This window comes from Penicillium concentricum, assembly GCF_028827145.1.
Source record: "Penicillium concentricum strain IBT 3081 chromosome Unknown utg000001l_segment0_segment0, whole genome shotgun sequence".
Lineage (NCBI taxonomy): Eukaryota > Fungi > Ascomycota > Eurotiomycetes > Eurotiales > Aspergillaceae > Penicillium > Penicillium concentricum.
In genome coordinates, this window is record NW_026622754.1 from 2,185,101 (window position 1) to 2,200,412 (window position 15,312).

General features: G+C 49.4%; 6 protein-coding genes across 6 annotated transcripts; 3 read left to right on the plus strand and 3 right to left on the minus strand.

Annotated features, from left to right (window-relative positions):
* Positions 1-441: 441 nt before the first annotated feature.
* N7517_000825 (H(+)-transporting V1 sector ATPase subunit H) lies at positions 442-1,990 on the minus strand (the record flags this gene model as incomplete). The annotated part of the gene is made up of 3 exons (XM_056718555.1): positions 442-1,054; positions 1,111-1,636; positions 1,696-1,990. 3 exons carry the CDS (start codon positions 1,988-1,990, stop codon positions 442-444), a joined length of 1,434 nt encoding a protein of 477 aa, XP_056582690.1.
* Positions 1,991-2,530: 540 nt separating this feature from the next.
* On the plus strand, positions 2,531-5,254 carry N7517_000826 (M protein repeat protein; the record flags this gene model as incomplete). Its single annotated transcript, XM_056718556.1, has 3 exons — positions 2,531-2,717; positions 2,772-4,252; positions 4,310-5,254. 3 exons carry the CDS (start codon positions 2,531-2,533, stop codon positions 5,252-5,254), a joined length of 2,613 nt encoding a protein of 870 aa, XP_056582691.1.
* A 283-nt stretch (positions 5,255-5,537) lies between these two features.
* Positions 5,538-6,636, minus strand: N7517_000827 (uncharacterized protein; the record flags this gene model as incomplete). The annotated part of the gene is made up of 2 exons (XM_056718557.1): positions 5,538-6,479; positions 6,583-6,636. The coding sequence occupies 2 exons, from the start codon at positions 6,634-6,636 to the stop codon at positions 5,538-5,540; spliced, it is 996 nt and encodes a 331-aa protein (XP_056582692.1).
* A 743-nt stretch (positions 6,637-7,379) lies between these two features.
* N7517_000828 (uncharacterized protein) lies at positions 7,380-8,462 on the plus strand (the record flags this gene model as incomplete). Its single annotated transcript, XM_056718558.1, has 5 exons — positions 7,380-7,416; positions 7,525-7,812; positions 7,916-7,990; positions 8,049-8,150; positions 8,263-8,462. 5 exons carry the CDS (start codon positions 7,380-7,382, stop codon positions 8,460-8,462), a joined length of 702 nt encoding a protein of 233 aa, XP_056582693.1.
* A 1,967-nt stretch (positions 8,463-10,429) lies between these two features.
* N7517_000829 (uncharacterized protein) lies at positions 10,430-11,074 on the minus strand (the record flags this gene model as incomplete). The annotated part of the gene is made up of 2 exons (XM_056718559.1): positions 10,430-10,605; positions 10,969-11,074. The coding sequence occupies 2 exons, from the start codon at positions 11,072-11,074 to the stop codon at positions 10,430-10,432; spliced, it is 282 nt and encodes a 93-aa protein (XP_056582694.1).
* Positions 11,075-11,493: 419 nt separating this feature from the next.
* N7517_000830 (uncharacterized protein) lies at positions 11,494-14,529 on the plus strand (the record flags this gene model as incomplete). Its single annotated transcript, XM_056718560.1, has 4 exons — positions 11,494-11,753; positions 11,879-12,875; positions 12,925-14,372; positions 14,442-14,529. The coding sequence occupies 4 exons, from the start codon at positions 11,494-11,496 to the stop codon at positions 14,527-14,529; spliced, it is 2,793 nt and encodes a 930-aa protein (XP_056582695.1).
* Positions 14,530-15,312: the final 783 nt, after the last annotated feature.

The window sequence follows — 15,312 nt, forward strand, 5'->3', positions numbered from 1 at the left end:
GGCGTGATTTACATCTCTTGCAACCTGTGAAGGATCTCGACATGGGTGCTGCGGGTTGGTGGGATGATGTTCTCGAAGAATTCCTGCGGGGAATGGAAAGCTCCCCGGAACCCGCCCGCGTGGCAAATATTATTCTGGGGAATATGGGCTAAGGTGATTGAATATACCGGATTCTATAGAGATAAATCAAGGAGTAACTTGATAAGTCTTGCATCGTTACACATCTTGGGTTCTTTAGCGGTCGATCGCGATCCACCGTTTGGAGTATTGGAATATCAGAAACTAGTGAGCCATGAATGACATAGATGAGTATGATTCTAGGATCCCCAAGAAAAAAAGAAAGCGAGTATGCGCTATGGCAAGAAAATACACAGTACATGCCAACCAGAGTATATGTTCATCCTGGAAAGCCATCAACATATCAGAATGGTCTTTGAGGGATCAGCCCTCAAAGGTATATCGAAGCCACTCGCCGACAGCGTGCAAGCTCTCCCATCGTACTGTTTCATCTGAATCAACCATCAGTTCCATCACCCGCGTCTTTAGGCCCAGTCGCTCCAACTGCCCACGGCGTTCAGGAACCTCCTTCACTAAGTGCCCTACGTCGTTGCAAGCAATAGCCAAGACCTGCTTGTCGTTATCCCAACTCTTAGACAAAATCTCGACCAGTTTCTTGGGCAAGGCCCCGTTCGACTCCTCAACAATTCGGCGAGCATTTTCTTTCCAGAAAGTCGGGTTTTTGTGAGGGGGCGACCAGCGCAGGTGGCCCGACTGAACTTCGGCGGCATATTCGTCAAAGGTGGTCTGTGTCTTGGTGTACTCCTCCAACATGGAAGAGAGCGCGTTGAGGTCCTCGAGCAGGTCGGGGTCAGTCAGGTGACGACCAGTCAAGTTGACTAGGAGGGCGGGGAGTCGAAGGAACACGGCAATGGGCAGCAGAGTCGTCCGGTTGCTGGAGCAAAGATTGTACAGAGTTGCAAGAAGCAAGCGAGTGGTCTTTTCTTTCGGTGACAGACGCAGAAGGTGGGTGTAGAGTTGGATAATTTCATAGTTCCTAAGTGGGGTTAGTAGGCGCTCAGGGTGTAAATAGGTTGTTGTCACATTACTTACTCTTGAAGTTCATCGCCAACGAGAGCGCCCTCAAACGAAAGCTGCCACAGAACAAGGAGGACCCGATATAGAAGCTGGAGGCCAATACCACCGGCGAGACCAGGCTCGACGCTGCGAGTGCTGCTTCCCAGTGTGCTTGCGTTGGCTGTGTTGTCTTTAGCCCCCGCCGCAGCTCGAAGAGTATCGATCAAGGGGGCCAGAGTCTCTTGACGTTGTGCCCAAAATATCTCTCGGGATCGGCTTGTTCTCAGCAGCTCTGAGAATCCTTGGACACCAATGTCTTGGAGCCCGCTGTCCTGATTCTTGGTTAAGGTAGAGAGATAGGTGTAGAGTCGTGGGAGAGCCTCGTTGTCGCGCGGTGCAGGTTTGGATGAAGCAACTAGACTGTGCGACACAAGCGCCGTGAGGAAGGTGGACGTGAGCAGAGGAATAGGGTCTTCAGCGTTTGTCGAGTGTTGCAGGAACGGTAGGAATGGCTTGTAAGGTTCTGGGTGAGAAACAAGCGAGTTGGCCAGAGAAGGCACATCTATTGAAGGTCAGATCAGCATAGCTCGTCGGAAATCCAACTCCGCCAGCAGCAAATACCTTGAATCAAGTCCGAGGCCAGCACCAGTATATACTGCACGATATCGGTCCTTCGAGAGGCCGAGTCCAAGACACTCTTTCCCTGTGCGCCGCCGACCAACAACTCTGTGTATCCAGCAAGATCTCCTTCTATCGTCTGGCGGCGTTGGTCCTTGCGCACCTTATCCACCGCCTTGATCTTCTTCAAGTGGTCATCGGTGATGTTGCCCGCTCGGACGGCACCCTCCCAGGGAATTGGGCGAGCTCGAATATTATTCTGGAGGGAGCCGAGGTAGGTAGGTGGCTCCAGTGACATTGTGAGTGTAATCTGGGAGATTCGGAGCCAGGAAAAAGAGCGTCGCTGGCTGTGAACGGATAACTGGAGGTGTGTCCAGAGAGACGGGGGAGCTTGGGGATGACGGAAGCCTGTGCCAAGACCGACGGTATCTCAACGCATAGCCTCAACTTGTGTTTTCTCTTCTCTATTTTGTTTTTCGCTTCATATTTCTTTTATTGTTCCTTGACTCTATAGATCTTCTTTTGCTGATCACTTGCCTCGCGTTCACTGGCTTATCGGCCCAGCGCCTTAGTCTTTTGTCTGGTTTCAGCCTAGTACCTTGAATTCGGCTTAAATCCTGCCACTTTCTCTCATTTCGCAGCAAGCCCTTGCCATTGCCACCTAGCCTTCGATACATCTAGCAAGAATCGTCATAAAATTGACTCTGGAACGTCCCCCACGATAATCGCAACAACTCGACGTCCGAGCGCAACCCCCACCGAATCCATGCGAATGCGACACGAGGCATTTGTTGCTTAGTAGCCTGTTCGCAATTTCCAATACAGTAATTCTGCCACGATGGCGCAGAACTCGCAGACACAAAAGCAAAAATGGGGAGTCGGCTCTTTTTTCCAGCAGGCAGTAGCTGGCGTCGAGTCTCGGCTGGATCACATCTTGATGGATGAGGATGGAAACCAGACCTCTGTCGCAAAGTCCACTGATACTCAGGGCGGAGAAGAACCACCAACAAAGGCTCCTATTGCTTGTATGAAATCCACAACACATGTACGACCCGTTAGAACTGGCTAACATCTTTTAGCGGTTTCCCGCAGTTCATCGACCGCGCGAAGAAATGACCGGCTTCAGGAACGTCTAGCCCGAGCTATGATGAAGCAAAATGCCTCGAATCTCTCTTCCCAGTCTCCTCAGAACCGAGTCTCATCACCGCCTGTTAGTCCAGTACCTAGCAATGGAACTCGGTCGAGTATGGACATCGATTCAAGCGTTGCTTCGGTGAATAGTGCGGCGGAAGACCCCAAGATCTCTCAGCCGAATGACGACAGCAATGCAGCTAAATTAGAATCGCCGAGAATAAGCTACGACTCCGGCGCATCGCCGCGTGTTTCAACGGACATCAGCGTCGCAGACTCCGCGCCCAGGATCTCTCTAGATGTGGCTCACCCATCAACCGACTCGGCCAAAGCGAGTCAAGATATGTCGGGCTCGCAACGCAATGAGATACTAAGTGATATTGCTTCCGGCGATAGCCCACGGGTTAGCGTTGAATCGCCATCAGAGATACCGGAGGGTGAAAAACCAGATATCGCTCGCTTGCAGGCTGAGCATAAAATTGCCGAATCTCAATGGCAAGAAGAAATGCATGGTTATATTGAACGTATTGATGCATTGCAGTCGAAGTTGAAATACCTCGCTAAGGATGCTGCGGAATCGGCTAAAAATGCTGCGGCAAGTGCTACCCCAGGGAGTGTGCAAAAACAGCTCCTAGAGAAAGATGAGAAGATTGCATTGCTTCTTGAAGAAGGGCAGAAGCTGTCTAAGTCGGAGATGGACCACCGCACGGTGATTAAGAAATTGCGCCAGCAACTTACCGAAAACACCAAATCTCAGACTGAGATGAAGAGAAAAACGGACAAGCTTGAGCGAGACTTGGTCAACTCCGAAGCAAGAGCCAAGCGGGCAGAGGCGGCGGAGAAGAGGGCAAACGAGTCTTTATCATCCCAAACAAAGTCAACTAAAGACTTGGAAGCTGTTACCAACGAACGCAATGCGCTCAGCCAGACTGTCCAAGAGATTAAATCGCAATTGAGTCGGGCGGTTTCCCGCGCTGAAACCGCCGAGACAAAGGCAAACTCTGATGCTCTAGAATTGGAGAGGCAACGGGCAACGGAGCTAGACGAGGAGCTATGCAACCTGAAGATCGAGCGCGACATCAGTGAAGAAAAATCCAAGAGGGAGATTACCGAGTTGAAGGAGAAGATGGAGCAAGAGAAAGAAAGGGCTCGGATGCTTGAGGCCGAATTGAAAGGCGAACAGTCTCTCTTGGAAAGCAAGATGGAAAGTCTTCGCTCCCGCGCAGAGGAAGCGTCGTCGGGGGCGACAGGAGAGACCCAGGCCAAACTTTTGCGTCAGATCGAGACACTGCAAACCCAATATGCTGCTGCTAGTGAAAATTGGCATACACTAGAGGGCTCTTTGCTCGCACGCCTGGCTAGTGTGGAGAAAGAACGTGATGATACTGGTCGACGTGAGGTCGACCTCCGGAAGAAGATTCGAGAGATGGTAAGATCTCAAATTCCATACCTTGATTTACCGCGAGATTAACTAACATAAATGTAGAACCAAAAATTAAAGAAGCTCGAAGAGGAACTAGACAACGCCAAAGAAGCCGAGCACGATTTGGACAGCAGGCTCGAGGAACGCATGGAAGAGCTGCAGAAGCTGCAACATAAACTCGAGAAAGCAGCAGAGGACCTCGCCTCAACGCAGAAGGACATGGCCGAGCAGAAGAAAACATGCGACGCAACGTGGGCGCAGAAGCTCGAGGAGGAACGGGCCAAGTGGAGAGAGCAGGTGAACTCCCCGTCGAACTTACGTGGAGTATCACCCGTTGCATCTCTACGGCGATCGAGCACTCTCGACACCATGAACGCAGGGCTGTCGGACTTCCGCCCTCCTAGCCGGCGCTCATCTGCTATGCCTTTCGCCTCACCGGAAATTGGCACGCCGCCTCGGCAAAACTCCTACCCTGCCTCAATCACGCAAGCCACCCTTTCTCCTCCACACATCAACACCAATTCATCGTTCATGGGTGCGCCCTCTATCAGCTTTGAGCCGGAGGAGTATTTCGAAGATTCTGGTACTCCTGCCACCCCTTCGGCGTACGGCGGCACCCAGGCACCTCCATCGCGCGGTATCAACGACATAATCTCCGAGTCAACCGTCGGCGCTGGCCCTTCTGTACAGCTGGTCGAGCGCATGAGTGCCACAGTTCGCCGCCTAGAGAGCGAGCGCGCCGGCTCCAAGGACGAGTTGGCCCGCGTGACGACCCAGCGGGACGAAGCCCGGCAACAAGTTGTGGACCTTATGCGTGAGCTCGAAGAGAAACAGCACTCGACTTCCCGCGTACAGGAACTCGAAGCTGAACTCGAAGACCTTGATCAACGCTACCAGACTACTCTTGAGATGCTGGGAGAGAAGAGCGAGCAGGTTGACGAACTCAATGCTGATATCGCTGATCTTAAGAAGATCTACCGCGAGCTGGTTGACAGTACTATGAAATGAGGGCGAACTGGTTAGATGTTTACCTACCATTTAGTGAGCCGCCTGGATACTGCTTGGCTGGGACCATTCAAGCTTAGAATTAACCTACTCGGGTTTGTAAATAGCATATATCCTGTCTTGTACAAATCAATCGATGTCATACAACGAACTGCATCACAGCGCGCCTTCCCTTTTAGGCGGAGCAGTCATACTTTCCCTCCTTCTACGAACATTGGGTTTCTAGCCATTTAGACTTGGGAAATACCCGTATGATTCAAAACGTTGCTATATGGACAGGAAAATATCAAGAAGATGCAGAATGCACCGAGTTCGCAGCGTTTGGCCTAAACTGCACCAGTTGCTGAGCACTTTCACTCTGCCTCCTATCCCAACTCGCAAGAAGAACATTAAGCAGCTCATTGGCGACACCCAGCAACAAGAAAATCGCAATAACCTGTCCAAACGTCCATCCTTTCTCTTGAGGGTCAAGATCGTTGCGACTGATAGTCTGCTCCAGCGACACAATCAAGTATATGCAGAACGAACAGTAAGCGACCTTGTTCAGCGTATATTTAAGCAGCGCCTGGCCATGCAGTCTCTCAGGTGGCTCGACACGATCCTGGTAAACAGGATGATTGACTTCCACAAACCAATTCATCCAACCTCTCTTCTGGCCCTCAATCCTGTTTCCAGCCTCGGGATGCCGTCTTCGGTACCTAACGTACCCACACAGACACGGCAGCATACATGTGAAAGTAAGAGCATAACCAGCCACAACCGCACCCAACGTCCCGAGGATGATATACCGGAACACGGGAGAAGTGGCTTTAATGCTGACGCCAAAGACCACATACACCGTATCCTTGTTACACTGACGTTGGCTGCCAAAATGCGGCGCAGTTACCCAGACATAGACATTCAAAGAGAGGAAAGCTGCCAAAGCCAGGATCTGGAGTGCGGCAAAGAAATATAGTCGCCATGGGCCGAGTCCGGCATACCGGCCTTTGCTCACCAAGTCCATGCCAAGTATGGCGAGGAGGTGAACGACACATATTGCGTGGAAGAGTGTTAGGTCGCCCCGGACTGTCTGGTAAATGGCTGTGCAGAGGAGGGCCAGGCCTTGCAAGCCGAGGGCGGAGGAGACGCCTCGCGAGAACTCTTCTTGGTCTTCGCCTGGGGCAAATACGCGGAGTAGATAGCTGACGATCGACCCGCCTAGACAGAGGGCGTAGATTGATACACGAATCTGGGGATGATTATTTAGCTGGGGGTTTTCTTTGTTCACAGTCTCAAGGTAGGGAGCTAAATGGCGATAGGATGAGAATGATGACATATGAGACAAGACTTACTCCGACCCCAGATACATCGGGGTTAGCCTCAATGACACAGGCTGTTGAGTTCATCCTGGGTGACACAATGGTTGTAACGACTTTTCAAGCAATATGCTACAGCGAGCTGAGTGGAGGGGTGAGAGGCTCTATATCTTAGTCTCGGTTCAAGTGTCCATTATCGTAGATCCCTCGATGACTCTCTCTCGGTTCGCCTGACGAAAAGCCTAAGAAAATCAAGGGAAAAAGGAAAAAAAAGCCATGTGCCCGGGCATGACAGTGGCTAAGCAACAACCTTGCGCCACGAAAACCCGATCATCAGTCCAAAACCTCATTCTTCAAAGTTTAATAGATGCAAAAAGGCAGCGGCTGAGTCTGCCAAGACGACCTTAATTGCACGGGGATTGGGTCGCCTCAGGATGCCCCATCTGGCGCCCGAACGATTGCTTACTGCAGTAACCGCTAAGCCCGAAGTAGGTCTCCTGGAAGGAACGCCAGAGACTTAGTTTCGGTAAATAAGTCCTTTGATTGGTCAATCGGGAACTATATCATCAAACTACTGCAGCCCTTCGTTTAGCTTCGTGATGAATTTCCCTGTTTCTCATCCAAACAAGATACTGTACCTTTTCAGCCTCCTCCGGCGTCATCCATGTGACTCCACGAGGCTTTTGGCAGGACATGGGGGAGCTTGCCTTATCTATTAAGCCTTGGCTAAGAAATTGGATTTTCTTATAAGACGTTCAGTCTCATTTGCAGGGCCCAAAATTCGACTTTGCCAATCATTACTACTTCTATTACAGTACATAACAATTCTCGCCATGGATATGGACGACATCCCACTTCCAGCTATCAACAGTAAGCTCGCTTTTCTTTTTACCCATGAACCCAAAGCAATTCAGAATGACTTCCTCCTTGCGACTTGATCATGCTTTATTTCAATACTTACTATTCCTTTTACTCTAGTATGGACCTTCTTCGCCCTGGCTGCGCTAGACATCGCAGCAAACGCGGCCGCCGGTCCAGCTGCAGTAGCGACCGCCGCACATGTTAATGGGACTCCACTGACAGCGAGAGCAATGCAAATCGGTGCACTCGCTGGAGTCACTAAATCAGGGGTATTGGCATTCGTCGAATTCGCGAGTTATGCGGGATTGCCAACGCCCGCGTGGATACTATTGGCTTTAGTGGCAAGTGGATTTGGAATATGTGTTCTGGTCACGGCGGAGGTTAGCAATTTGGTACTTGGAGAAAGTGAGTATAAGTCTGTGCTGTGGAATTTGGCTAGAAGCTCTGTATTGCGTGGCTTGAGCTGGTCGTTATGATGTGTCTGGTTATTGTGTCTAACTGTATATAGCACCGAGCGCGTTGCTTATTGCGGCTGTTGTCGCTGCTATTCCACTTGCAGGAGAATGTATTGGGATATATCAATGTAGGTCCTTTTTTCTTCGCCTGCAGCTCTTCATTGCTAATCTTGTTTTGTGCTTCAGCCGCCGGGGGGCTGTATGGTAGTAAACCTCAGACACAACTTTGTGTTATGGGGCTCGATGCGTTAGGGGGATACGTCTTTGCTCGTATGGCACATAACGGAGGTCAGTTTCCATCTCTTCTATATCATGAAAGCTCTAGGGGTTATTCTCTTCGCTGCTCCTGTTCAATCTGTTGACGTATGACTTGACTAATACTTGAATTTTGTACCTGCAGGCTACGATGTCTGCCCATACAACGTTGCCGCTGCCGCTGGGGCTGTATACGGTGTCATCACCGGTTTCTTCCATACTATCCTTGGGTGTATGGCCGGGTTTACCAGTTATGAAAGCACGAATGGAAATTATGAAATGCGGAATGTCTTTGGGACTTCGCGAGGGTATAATCCCAATTGGAATCGGAATGCCTGGAATTGATTCTTACATTTGGATATCTGTTTAACAACTAATATTTGTGAGTATTATGAAGGGGAGTTTTTTCTTGTTTGAATAGGCGTCTTTTACTTTCTTGGGATGTCTAGAAATATACGAACAAGACTCCTGATTCAACATTTCCCATGATTCTGTCTGAAACTCAAGTCACTATTCGATAAGGATTTTCTGGATCAAGTGCTCACTTTGTCGAGTCGGAAAAGTACGTTGGTCACTTTCTCTATGCCGCAAAACACCTCCATCAGCAACTTCTTCCATTCAACATCCATTTATGTGAAGCCAAAGCGACCACTATATTTGAGGCATTTGACATGTATCCTTGTGTTTGACCATCTATACATCCGGGTTCGGTCATAACGAAGACCATCACGATCGACCTAGTCACACGTAACCTTGGATGCCAGTTGGTTTGGTGTTTCGACCGCAATTTTTGCTTTTGGTTTCTTGTCGTCGGGATGCTCTAGAATAACACCAGAACCGATGGACAAGAAGCCCCATTCAGATGCCCCATGGAAATTTTTTGAGGTGGCTGGAATGATCACATCATCGTTGTGTGTCGTGGGTTAGCTGCATGCGATACATCACTTCTCAAATGGTTCGCCTACCGCCAACGAGACTGGAAGATGGCACAGCGTACTCCGTATATCTGTCAGAGCTGGGTTTGATTAGGGATCAAGGAGAAGTATTTGGAAGGGAACCTTGGAAGGGCCAAGGCCCTGATCCCTGATCATATGCACCGCCATAGTCATAAGACACGGTTTGGAGACATCATGTGTGTATGAGCCAGATACTGCACCAAATACATCAAAAATGCGCTAGGTTCCCAGCATACCTCTGTTTAGAGAGGTACAAGCAGTAAGGGTCCCTGAAACAGCGAAATGCAGCATCGAGACATCTACGGAGTACGGAGTACGGAGTACTTTTTAGCCGCTCGATGGCTCTAGACATCAACTGCTTCTAATGATAGAATGGCTGTGGCTGGGATTTAAACAAAGCCAGAAAATCACTGATCGCCAAACAGGCGTGAGTTATGTATCAAGTCTGTGAATGTGAGACAAGTTCAAGGGTGAGACATGGTCTAGACTGCGCGTTAAGGGAGTGGATCAAACGGGGGTGCATAAGCCACTTTTCTTTATTGACGTGCAGGTGGACTGGGATAACTGTTTAGTGCTGTGTGTAAATTGACTACGGAGTACTCCAGAGTTGATGTTGATGTGAAAGGCTAGGTGGGTGTGCAGTTGGATCAAGTAACCTTAGGTAGTCCCAATTCATTATTGATATCAAATAAAAAGTGATATATGTACTGCTATGTACTACTTCACGCTGTCTCGGAATCATGCACTCTCAGCTAGTCTGCAACAGCTATGGTGGGTCGTTATGGAGCAGCCCTACGTATTTTAGAACAGTTTCCATACAATATATCAGACCACCTCACATGGCTATTTTTGTATCACAGTTGCTAGGATCGTAACATTCAGTTTGATTTCTGAACTATATATTGTGATACAAATGAAACAATTGTCTCCAAGAACTCTAATACTCTAACACAGTACGAATCCTAGAAGTCGAATAAACGCTCTGAGGTACGGAGTAAAACACACGGAGTAGATTGATAAGGGGTTAAGATACAATATGTAAGTATAATAAATAATCTCGGACCATAGTGCTAATTAAGAGTAGTCTGGTGAGTAGTGGGCTATTTACATGGGAAATATATGTACCGCATAGAGTTTAATCCTCGAATCCTCGAATCCCGAGCAAGGTACACATTGTTGTCCAATCAGTTCCAGGGGCATACAACAATAATTGCTGAAGGCAATGTCTTTTTAGGGCCTTCAGTGCTGAGCAACTTATATAATCTTACTCTGTATATGGATTATACTCCGTACGGAGTACAAAGTATAACCACATTGGCCAACTTCCTGATGTGACACGATGCAGGAACAGGTTCATTAGTACCTAGGCGCTTGGCCCGTTGAAGTAACATGCCGGCCCACGCGCTGGTCCGAGTGTCTGGCGAAACGCCCTGTTGATCGACGTCTCGCTTTTATTGGACACGGTAAAATGGTTAGCGTGCAGCATTTGAATTCAGCACGTTCTCCCAAGGAGCGGTCATAAAATTGAGGAGCTTGGGCCAGTGAGGGTACTCCCGAAGGAGAAAAGGGGCATCTCCACTAGAGATGTTTTTTTTTACGGCCCCTTAATTTATTACAAACAATGAGATATTGAGTATGATTCTATATACAAAAAAACAATATATAATATATAATAAATCTAGTATAGTGATATAAAATGGGTGTACTCCGTAGGGTAAAGTAGATCGTAGTAAGCTCAAATGTCAAAAAGTAGACAGAAAGTACTTTCAAGTGTCTTTTGCGTATTAAAGATAAGGAAGGTTACAGAAAAAGTACATGTCAGGTACAAAGGCGGCTACCCCTGAATCTGCCAAGCATGGATCCAACCTGGGACGTGCTAATCTGTCCATATCCACGACTCAAGGGGCTCTTTGTGCCACTTGACACTATTGAATGTTCTATTTTCATATTTTGCTTATCGTATCCATATACTCCATACGGGCTATACACAATATAGAGCATTTTACTTCATACTGAGCACTGAGTACGGGATATACACACACAAAAAATGCGGATGTCAATCATATCGCCACAGGTTCAAGTGATGTCGATCGTACCGGTCAAAACACCATTGTGAGATGTATTCGTACCAATTGAATCCATGCAAGTCCAGACCCACGCCAGCCCCCCTGCGCTCCACCCACGCTTACTCGTCCCGAAGCCAGCGCTAATGAAATGGAGAACGGGCGGTTTGCGCCAATCGCCCCGGCTTGTCAATAGGACTTTCTCCTTTTTCCTCATTTCCTTTCTTTGATACTCTCCTGAGAATAATCCTTACCCTTTTGGTCGTCTCATTGGCGCGTGCCATTCTCTTTCCCGTGCTAATCGGCATGAGCGACTGTCGATCCATGGCTATTTTTTGATACGGACCAGGGTGTTTCATGGCGTCTCCTCTTGGACTCGGCGGCTCTCCCGCCCATTCAGAGAGCTCTAGTCCCAATTCCCCAACTACTCCAGTGCGAAGGAAACCTGTCCCGAACAATGGTGATCCAGTGACTTCGGGCCCTGACCACCCCTCCTCTCCTATTTCGCTCGAGGGAGATAAACCCACTTCGATTCCCACTGCACCCGTGGCCAGACCACTCTCCCCTTTATCGGTGGATGGAGACTCATTTATATCGGTACAGAAGAACCCAAATAGGTACGCGACTAGCATGACCCCGGCTTTTCACTCTCCCGGGTCTTTTTTGTAGAGCCTCCTTTTTCTCCCCGGATACCTACACATCCAGCATGATATGGCCTATACATGCTATTCCGCTACTCTAGAGTCTGGAAGGCTAATCGTGTGCCTCTGTCCCAACTTCGCAGATACTCACGAGGACGGCACCCAACCCAACCCCTACACATCGATACCGCCGCCTCCCGCGGCTCCGCCTCATACTTAAGATCCGTGCTTGAGGACGACGACGACGACGACGACGAGAGTCCCGACTACTTTGACGAAGCATACGAACACCAGTTCATCAGTGCAACCCCCCTGCACAGTCGTCTAGATAGCGAACCATTCATCCCGGTCCTCAACTCCCCTCCTCCAACGAAACGATCGTCACGACGGGCAACGAGTATGGCATTGCATATGCCCATGAACAGACCACCTCTACATATTGACGTGGATTCGCGCTCAATGTCAATGTCAATGGGGGCGGGAGATCCAAGACAACCAAAACCATCCGGAGGCAAGATCAGCTCCTTCTTCGGATGGAAGGCAGCGAATAATAATACAGCTACATCCCCTGGGGGCGAATCATCGAGCACCGAGATCTCCGACTCCGGTCGATCAGCAATGCCTTCCCCCATGCCACCATTAGCAAATGTCCCTTTCAGACCCGGCTCTCCATACGATACCAAGACCAATGGATATAATCTTCCCGCGCGGACCCCTTCACTGGGGGCTTCAAGTTTAAAGGAAAATATATTTATGTCTAAAATGACAGAGATTGAGAATGAATTACGAGAGATAAGTTCCGAATTGGCAGGATCTATTCGCCGAGAAATGGATCTAGAGGATCTAGTTGAACGGTTACAATTAGAAGGTCCGGACGTCAATCGACGGACCAGTGACTATTTCTCAGACTCGGGTACTAGCTCTGTTCGCTATGCGTCAGATTCCGGGAAGAGCGAAGATATCGAAAAGATTCGTCGCGCTGCAGAGCAAGAACGGGCACAGCTCAAGGTCGAATTATCGCAGAAATTACAGGAGGAACGGTTCCAGCGGTTGGCATCAGAGTCGCATGTCCAAATCTTGGAATCTCAAGTTCAACAGGTACGGCTGGCAAATAATGCGCAACACGCGACTGCTAACATTTATCTAGCTTCGACGCGAGAGAACGGATACGTCTGATTTGTCGTCAAAAACCAAGGAACTCGAGACCGCTCTGGAAAATACCAAGCGAAAGCTGCTTGAAGAGCGACAATCCAAAGATAACTTCGAAGACCTGCTTACCGCCATGCGAGTAGAGTTGGAACAGTTGCGTAATGATCGAGATCAACTTCGAGATGGCAACCATCTCATGGAGGAAATTGAAGCTCTAAAAATCGAAAACGCCTCTTTGGCTCAGCTACAGGGTGGTCGATTCGCCTCAATCGCCGAGGAAGGTAGCTCACCCAGAAACTCGGCATTTGGAGTAACACGATCGAGCTCCATTGCACGCAAACCCAGCGGCTTAGCTCGCTCGGGCTCACTTTCTCGGTCCAACTCAGTCAATAATAACAGCGGTGGTAAATCACCCGAAACCCGTGAATCCTTGGTTGATAAGGTCCACGATATCGAGGTTCAACGCGATGCCCTCCACCGAACAGTGCGGAGTCTTCTCGATCGCCAGGCATACCAGGCCCGCGACTACGAGAAGCGCACTCGTATGCTCGAAATAGAGCTTGCTCGAGCTCAGCAATCGGGTCAGCCACAGAAATTGGGGTATGAGAGAGATGTCCGCAACCTGCGTGACGAGGTCAATCATCTCCGCATGCGCGCTGAAGATGCCCTGGATGGCAAGTGGCAGTGCGAGAAGAACCTTGCTGGTCTCAAGATGGACTTGGACCGTGCTGAACAGGAGACCAGCTCACTACGCGCACTTCTTCTGGAGGACACTACCGCTGGTGCAGAGTTGATGACCGGCCAAGAGGGGTTTGCTGAGGTCGTGACCACATCCTCTTCCCTGCAATCTACATTCCAGCAATTGCAGGCGGAACGGGCCAAGGCCGAGGCGCATGTTGCGAACTCGGAAGAGCTTGCTTCCTCCCTTGTCCGGACCGAGGCGCTGGGCAGCAAAGTCCACTATCAGCTTCAGACCAACACCTCTCTACATGCCCGTCTAGCAGCGGCCATTGATAAGGGCGACAAAGATCAGCGGATCTCGGTTGAACGGATTAATATCCTGCAGAACCACATGAGAGAGCTAGAGGACGTTCTTTTGGTTGCACAGAACCACTCGGAAGAAGAGATGAGCAAGCACGAGGACGAGCTTCGTTTGCTGAAGGAAAGCCAGAGTGCCCAGCTCACGCGGATGATGAATGGCGGTCGCAGTCCTGTCATCCTCTCACCCCGGCCGCCGAACACACCATTCGATTCTCGCTCGCCGCGTCTGGACCAGACCACGAGCGGCGAGGGCGTACCCTTGACCGAGGTTGTCCAGTCCGAAATCCTCGAGCGACGAGTGAAAGACCTCGAGAAGCTCCTCCGCGATGCGGATATGGAGATGGAGCAAGTTGTTGGACGGATGAACCGCACTCAGATTGATGTGGCTCAGCTTCAAACTGACAGGTATGCAATTCGTGTTTTATTTCATATTCCCCTCTTTTCATCCCATCTTTTTACTAATTCAACCTACAGAGACGATGCTCTCCGCCAGACCCGCCAACTCCAGACCGAAATCCAAGCTGAACGTGATGCCCTTCGAGGGCTCATCAACGCCCTGTAATTTTGACAAACTCTCGCGCTTTGTCCTTTCCTACTGCCTTACTATACCACGTCTGCATATGCATTTGCGCTCCCATCGCCTGCGATGGTAGAGTACAATATCTTGGAGTTAGCCCGGAGTCCCGGGTTTTTGTTTTTGGGTTCTCTTATGAAGATCATGCGTGTGGCATCAAGCTGATCTCTTCTCTAACTTGGGCTTGGGGCGTTTTGTCTTTTACACTCACGAGACTGGTGGTTGACTGTTGGTCGCGCTTGTATATAGAAACCGTCTCTATTTGGGTAAATATTTAATCTACTGTACAGTATCATTGATCTGATACTCATGGAATATGTCGAAATCAGCTAGGAGTAATGTATAAGTGAGACTAATATCCAAGTCTATGGACTCGATGTGTTGTTGCACATGCGACGTTTGTTTGGTTTGCATCTTCTTATCATCTGGGTGCCACGCCGCTTGGAAACCCCAGCTTGAATATCACATTCGCTTCGTGCTCTGTCTATCATTAATCGCATCGGAATATATACCTTCGGAAATAGCTTCTCAATAGTCCTCGCTTCAGTTGACCTCCAACACATCTCACGAAACCCCTCCTCAGCCTGGTCGCATTGCTCAACTACAAACAGACTACAAATACAAACAACGAAACGAGCTCCACCGCAAGACCAAACAAAGCGCTATCGAGTCAAAGAAGTAACGTCTTGGAAGTTTGAAAACCCAGGGTGTTCTTTCCCTGCCTCACACCGGCGGTCCCCTCGAACATATCCATTTTCAAGGGCGACAAAG